The 7,041-nt window shown below is 36.9% G+C and overlaps 1 protein-coding gene and 1 long non-coding RNA gene across 2 annotated transcripts in view; both read right to left on the bottom strand.

The window, feature by feature from the left end:
* Positions 1-3,099, bottom strand: part of LOC111799256 (calcium uptake protein, mitochondrial-like) — a 4,739-nt gene extending 1,640 nt beyond the window's left edge. The window contains exons 1-5 of the mRNA XM_023682729.1: positions 2,787-3,099; positions 1,845-2,139; positions 1,694-1,777; positions 1,395-1,602; positions 287-583 (exon numbers count right to left, since the gene is read on the bottom strand). Of these exons, the coding sequence (XP_023538497.1) occupies positions 287-583; positions 1,395-1,602; positions 1,694-1,777; positions 1,845-2,139; positions 2,787-3,099 (1,197 nt within the window). The remainder of the gene's footprint in view (positions 1-286; positions 584-1,394; positions 1,603-1,693; positions 1,778-1,844; positions 2,140-2,786) is intronic.
* Positions 3,100-6,045: 2,946 nt separating this feature from the next.
* Positions 6,046-7,035, bottom strand: LOC111798709. The gene is made up of 2 exons (XR_002815735.1): positions 6,270-7,035; positions 6,046-6,173 (listed from the first exon to the last, which is right to left on the bottom strand). It is a non-coding gene; the product is annotated as an uncharacterized LOC111798709 (long non-coding RNA).
* Between the last annotated feature and the right edge of the window lie 6 nt (positions 7,036-7,041).

The raw sequence follows: 7,041 nt of genomic DNA, 5'->3' as shown, positions 1-7,041 counted from the left end.
AACCCTAAACCCTAGATATTTGACTGTAATAACGAGGAATAAACCCTAAACCCTAGATATTGACTGTAATAACGAGGAATAAACCCTAAACCCTAGATATTTGACTGTAATAACGAGGAATAAACCCTAAACCCTAGATATTGACTGTAATAACGAGAAATAAACCTGACTGCAATAGCGAGGAATAAACCCTAAACCCTAGATATTTGACGGTAATAACAATAGTTACACTTTCACCACCGTTTAGATGCGGTGGTTTTAGCAAATATTGTGACGTGATACTTACTTGGGAAGCGGCTCGTTGGAAATCTTGTTTTGTGAGCTCTCCATTTACTTTTCCATAGCTGAAAATGGCCAATGAGAAGGGTTCCAGCTTCTTACGTAGCTCAGCGAAGTGTTTGAATTCTTCGTATGTGATTCGGATGTTTTTGAAATGGTGTTCTTTGTTTAATGCTTCGACTCGATCGAGGAGCTTGTCTATGTGGTTTATGTCGGCTGCTGCAACGATGGAGAGTGCGAAGTCTTTGGCTGATATGCTTCCTTGTGACTTGAAATCATAATGTGAGAACTCTAGTTTAAGTATCTGCAAAATCACCCGATTCAAAAGTTTAGGTATTCCAATCACGAACGCCATAATCCGCTCTTCTTTTGTTAAGCTAAGGAATTCGAACGTTTAAGGATATAAGCCTAAACATGTGAACGTTTGATATCTTTGTCCAACGTTTGCTGGAGAGAGATTTCCACACCCTTTAAAGAACGTTTCGTTCCCTTCTCCAATCGATGTCGGATCTTACTATCTACCCGGGGAGAGATTTCCACACCCTTATAAAGAATGTTTCGTTCCCTTCTTCGACCGATGTGGGATCTTACAATCCTTGGGGGTCAAGGTCCTTGCTAGCACACAGCCCAATGTCTAGCTCTAATACCATTTATAACCACCTAAACCCACCACTAGTAGATGTTACAATTCAACCCCTTGGGGGTCAAGGTCCTTGCTAGCACACAGCCCGATGTCTAGCTCTAATACCATTTGTAACCACCCAAACCTACCACTAGTAGATATTATCTGTTTTTGTCCGTTACGTATCGTCGTCAGTCTCACGGTTTTAAAAACATCTGTCATAGAGAAGAATGTTTCGATCCCCTCTCAAGCCGAGGTGGGATCTTATATATACAAGCTTCCAGCCGACGCGGGATCCCACCACATACAAGCTTCCACACAAGCTTCCAGCCGACGTGGGATCCCACACACAAGCTTCCAGTCGACGCGGGAATCTCACATACAAGATTTTACCCCAATAGATCACTATCGAAACTAACCCATTGGTTCGATATAACCAACTTTATTTTGACCGTTCTCGGATTTGAATACAAAATTCGAAGGGAAATCATACCTCATCATGAAGTTGTCTTAAAAATTGAACGAACTTATCATGGTGAAGAGAGCCATTTCCATCTTGACCAAAGAAATACTCAACCAAACCACCATTTTCAACGCAAGCTTTCACCCCAAGCCTCCTCCCATCTCTATGATGAGCTCCTTGCCTGTTTTGTTTCCTCATCAACCCCATCACTTTCTTGAACTCCTCCCTGTCTATTTCTCTATTTCCAACACCAAAATGGTTCAAAAATGGCAAAAAAAAAACATGACAAAACATGAAACACGACACAAATAGAGAACAAATTGTCTAACCCATTGTTGTCAATATCAAACATTTTGAATGCCACTGAAAAGCTTGACTCTGGTATGCTTAGAAGTGTAACAAAAAAGATGTACCTGAAAGTGTTCATTAAGCTTTAAATTGAGTATTAGGTTTAAGAAGGAAAAGGGTTGAGCTTTATACTCTGCAAAGGAGATGAGTCCATCATTGTTGGTGTCAAAAAGCATGAAGAATTTAGAAGGAACACAATAGAGCTCTCCATGAACTCTTCTTTCTCCTCTTAGAAACCCTTCTCTTACTCGATTCGACTCCGATGGAGGAAATACAGGAACAATCGCTCTCATTAGATCCGATGGTGTCATGAAAATTTCTCCGTCCGCTGTGTGAATAGATGCAAAATACTCGAACACCTTCTCGGGAGGGCTTTGGATTCTTATTCGTTTTTCGTAGTTGAAAAACACTCGTCTTCTGTAATCATCTGGAAATGATCGAACGCAAAATATGAACAAAAGATTAAATTTACCGTGATCCATTAGGTTAAAATGTTGGATACGAAAAGCACCCCATCTTTTGTAATTATCTAGAATCGATCGGACACAAAACATGAACAAAAGATTAAATTTACCATGACCCATTAGGTTAAAATGCTGGATACGAAGAAAAACACCCGTCTGTAATCATCTAGAACCATTTGGACACAAAACATGAACAAAAGATTTTTAATTCATTCTCCTCCCTAACCAACGTGGGATTTTACAATCCACCCCTTCGGGGCTCAGGGTCCAAACGAATGTGGGATTTTACAATCCACCCCCTTCGGGGTCCAGGGTTTTCCATTCTCCAATCATGTGGACACCCACAATTCACCCCCTTTGGAGCCCAGGGTCCTTATTGGCACATCACCTCCAGTCCACTCTCTTCGGGGCTCAGCCTCCTTGCTGACACATTGCCAACTCTAATACCATTTATAATTGTCCTCTTTGGGCAACCCTTCGGGTTTCCCCTCAAGATTTTTAAAACGCGTCAAGAGAGGTTTCCACACCCTTGTAAATGATATTTCGTTCTCCTCCCCAATCAACGTGGAATCTTACAAGATCATACTATGGTTGATGAACATTCACTTACCTCCAAATAAAAACCTTGGTTTCTTCGTTGCATTTTGATTCGGCAATGGGTATGGAAACCGATCTTCGTTCACCGTCCATGTCGTTTGTTTCGGAAAGTCAGCAAAAGAAACTTGCAAATTTGAGCTAAAAAACGACCCAACTCCGACAATCAAAGCCCCGGAAGCAATTGATTTGGTTAAGAAGTCGAATATGGAGCTTCTTCTATTATCTCGATCGGAGCCAGCTTGGATAAGTTGTGGTGGTGAAGCTATTATAAATTTATGGATCGATTTGGAATTAGATTTTGAAGCTAAAGACGTCAAAGAAAACATACTATAATTCAAATCGATCTTCAATGTCTCCAAGAAAAAATGGCTAAGGAAGAACAAAAGAGAGAGAGACATAAATAGGTTAACCAAAAATTGGATCCCAAAATGAGGCATTTGATTTGGTCATTGGTTATAACTGTTTTTTCAAAAGTTAGTTGGTTTTTGTGGTGTAAGAAATTAATTTTTTTATTAAATTAAAAACAAATATATATTTGATTAAATTTATATTTATACCTCAATTGGTTTGGGCCTATAAATAATGGGCTTTGTGGAAATGTAATAGAGGGTGTTCTTATGAATTGAGGCCCATTAACTTTCTCGGGTTCGTGGGTTAGGTTGAATTTGTTCGGTTTGTTCGGGTCATTTATTAAAAAAATATATTTATTACAAAAAATAAAAAATTAGTTTTAAAAAATCGAGATACAAATTACCTTCCAAATAGTTTTTAAAAATATTTTACCGCCTTAAAAAAAAAGAATATTTTATAAAATTAACAATAAATTCGAATAATTTGTTAAAATTTTAATTTATTTGAACCTAATTTAATTTAAATAAGTTCATAACTCAACCAAAATCGTACGGGTTAAGTTTGGTTGATCATTTTTTTTTTTTTTTTTGGGTAATTGAGCTTTTTGAATATTCTGTAACAAATGAGAAAACATGTTTAGTCTCGATGTCACGATCATGTTTGTCCAAAGCATGTTGCTTATGGCCACATGACAGATATCCTAGTCTTGCTTGTATGGGTCGGTTGACAGGGACGTCAACTAATTGAGTGGGGGAGGATGTCACGGTCATGCAATTATCATGCATGTCCAAGGCGTGTTGTCAATGGCTGCATGACAGATATCTCGGTCTTGCTTGTCTAGAATGTGTTGTCTATGGTTGCATGCCCGTTCCAAACCCCTTTTACATGCTTTCATCCTAGATAAGTATTTACCATGTCATGAAATATTTATAATATTTTTGCATTAAATTAAACTAAATTATTAAATTGATATTTATTTATTCCAAAAAAGATCCTTTTTCATATAAAAATATTTATATATATATATATATAATATGAAGTTGAAAACTTTCAAGATTCTCATTTGAAATTAATAGGAAAAGAAAATGTGGCGTTGTCGTGTTGTGACATGTGGGATGGTCCCCACATCTGTCATTTTTTTGGGTGCCTTATCCATTATTTTCCTTTTCCAAAAATAATTAAAATTGAAGGAAATAAAAAGAAAATTATGTCTTATCAACTCTAGAAAGTGACGTGGAGGTGAGCCACTTGTGATTGTGACATAAATGATAAAGTCATTATATATCTAAATTCTATAAATAAATAAATAAATAGTTTAAAATTAATATATATTTAAAAATAATGGCTCACAACTCTTTATCTTTTAAAAAAAAATAAAAAAAATAAATGCATTTTAGAAAGGGAACAAAACATTTTGTAGAAATTTCTCCCTCGTATACGCAGAAACGAACACGACTCTCCACACAATGGTATGATATTGTCCACTTTGAGCATAAGCTCTCATGGCTTTGCTTTGGGCTTCTATGGAAGGCTTCACACCAGTGGAGAGAGTATTTCTTGTTTATAAACTCATGATCATTCCCTAAATTAGCTGAGATGGGACTTTCATCATCCAACAAAGCTGACGGCGATATGTAACGAGTCAAGACAAACAATATCTGTTAGTGATGAGCTTGAGTTGTTACAAATAATAACAGAGCCAGACATCGAATTGTGTGTTAGCGAGGACGCTAAGTCTCCAAGAGAGATGAATTGTGAAATCTCACATTGGTTGGAAAGGAAAACAAACTTATAAGAATGTAGAAACCTCTTTCTAACATACGTGTTTTAAAATTGTGAGACTTACAGTGATACGTAATAAGTCAAATCGATATTCAGATTCTTCTCTTGAAAGTTATAGATTGTCACTCGATGCCGACCAAGCTTGTAAACCAGGATTCGTTCGAGGGTCAAGCAATGATGTGCGAAAAGAGAGAGGTGATACTCTATGTCGGGCCTCTCAAAAGCTTGCAACTTCGGTTTCGAAGTGGTATCGAACTAAGGTCATCCCTCTCATCATGAACACCAATACATGTATCAAATTAACTTAGATAAATAAATTTGTGACATAATTATAATTTATATATTTTATTTTATTTTTCTTTTTCTTGTACTTTACATATTAGCATTTATTTCCCTCTTTTTGCGAAACTCATTCAGTGAACCATGCTGGAGCTGACAAGGTATGACCCCTCCAAGAAACAAAATAAACAAACGATCTTTTTTTTAAAAAGAAATAAATAAATAAAATAAATTATCTTTTTAAACATATTCTTAAAGAATAATTAAGAAATCTTCAAGAACAAAAAACAATACCAGAAATACAAAGATAAAAAAAATCAAAATTACTATGATTAAAAATCAATTATTATTATTATCATTTTTAATTTGGATTGAATTAAATTTTTTAAAAATCCAAAAATTAAAATTCAAAAGTGGACCTAACTGATTCAACTGCATCTGAATATTTAAACTCTAGATAGTTATTATTGAGTATAAGCTCTTATGGCTTCCCCAAAAGGCGTCCACTTTGAGCATAAGTTTCACACCAATGAATAAAGTACGCCTCCCTTTAATCGAGGCTCAATTCCTTTTTCTTTTGAAGTCTTAGTCATTTTTTTACTATGCCTTCGAGGCGGGAAGCGGGAGGCTCGACTCATTTTTCTTTTGGAGTTCTTTGTTCGACATTTGAGGTTTCTATGGACATGGCTAAGTTTAGATCATGGTTCTGATATGGTTCTAATACCATGTTAAATGAACACGACTCTTTACAATGGTATAATATTGTCCACTTTGAACATAATCTCTCGTGCCTTTGCTTTGGGCTTCCCCGAGAGACCTCACCAATGAGGAGAGTATTCTTTGATTGTAAACTCAAGATCATTCCTTAGATTAGCCGTATGTATTATTGAAACATAAAATTTTTAAATAATTTAAAATAATTAACCAAATAACCCAACTCAATTAAAAAAATCAACCAAATCCGATGCAATCCCTACACACCTCGATCCTGCAAAAAAAAAAAAAAAAAATTGATTAAGAAACAAAAAACAGAGAGAGACATCACAATCACAAGAAGAGAGAAGAAAAAGCACAACCAGATTACCTCTTCCAGGCAAAAAGCAAGCACTAAGCAACCAATCAAATGGCGGTAGCACGCTGGTGAAATAGGCTCATCACTGCCTTACGCTTATCTATAACTCACTCGCCGCCCACGCCAATGAAAGCGAAAGGTATTGACAGAAACCGTCTGATTACACGGCGGAGATAACGGAATGCACGAACAGAGAATGCAACAGAGGAAATCTGTTAATGGAGAGGATTTTCCGAACCCTAAATCTCCGTCTAGTCCGATCAGTGAGATTTTAGACCTTTTTAATTCATGCGAGTTTGATTAATTTGGTATCGGTGTCTGGATTTTATCGCAATTTGAGGTCTGAGCGCCGATTGTCGACGAACACAAACAAATTCATATTCTGTATAACATATTAATTTGTACAAAGGTGATTTCCAGAGTTCTTAGTGATGAATAATGTCCGTCACGGTCTCCGAAGAGGAAAAGATAGTACCGTCCAGAACGCAGGTCCGTATGATTCGTCGGAACTTGATACCGTTCCCGCCACCGCCATCTGAGATCAGGAGAAGTTCATCTCCGGAAACTCGGAGATTAGGTAATTACTAATCACAGAGTTGTTTCCAATTTCAACATACCGAAATCATTATAATGTTTCTACGGCCTTGGACATAATCGAGAGCCGGCTACTCTTTGGCTTAAAATCGCCTCTGCGCCGTTGTTGATGAGAAGAAGGCCGAATCAAAGCCGCTAAAGCTCGCTTCACAAGATCGCCTTCAACACCTCCGATTCTAACCAGAGAATT

The sequence above is a fragment of the Cucurbita pepo genome, chromosome LG07 (assembly GCF_002806865.2).
Source record: "Cucurbita pepo subsp. pepo cultivar mu-cu-16 chromosome LG07, ASM280686v2, whole genome shotgun sequence".
In the NCBI taxonomy this organism is placed as follows: Eukaryota; Viridiplantae; Streptophyta; class Magnoliopsida; order Cucurbitales; family Cucurbitaceae; genus Cucurbita; species Cucurbita pepo.
This window is presented reverse-complemented; position numbering and strand designations above follow the sequence as displayed.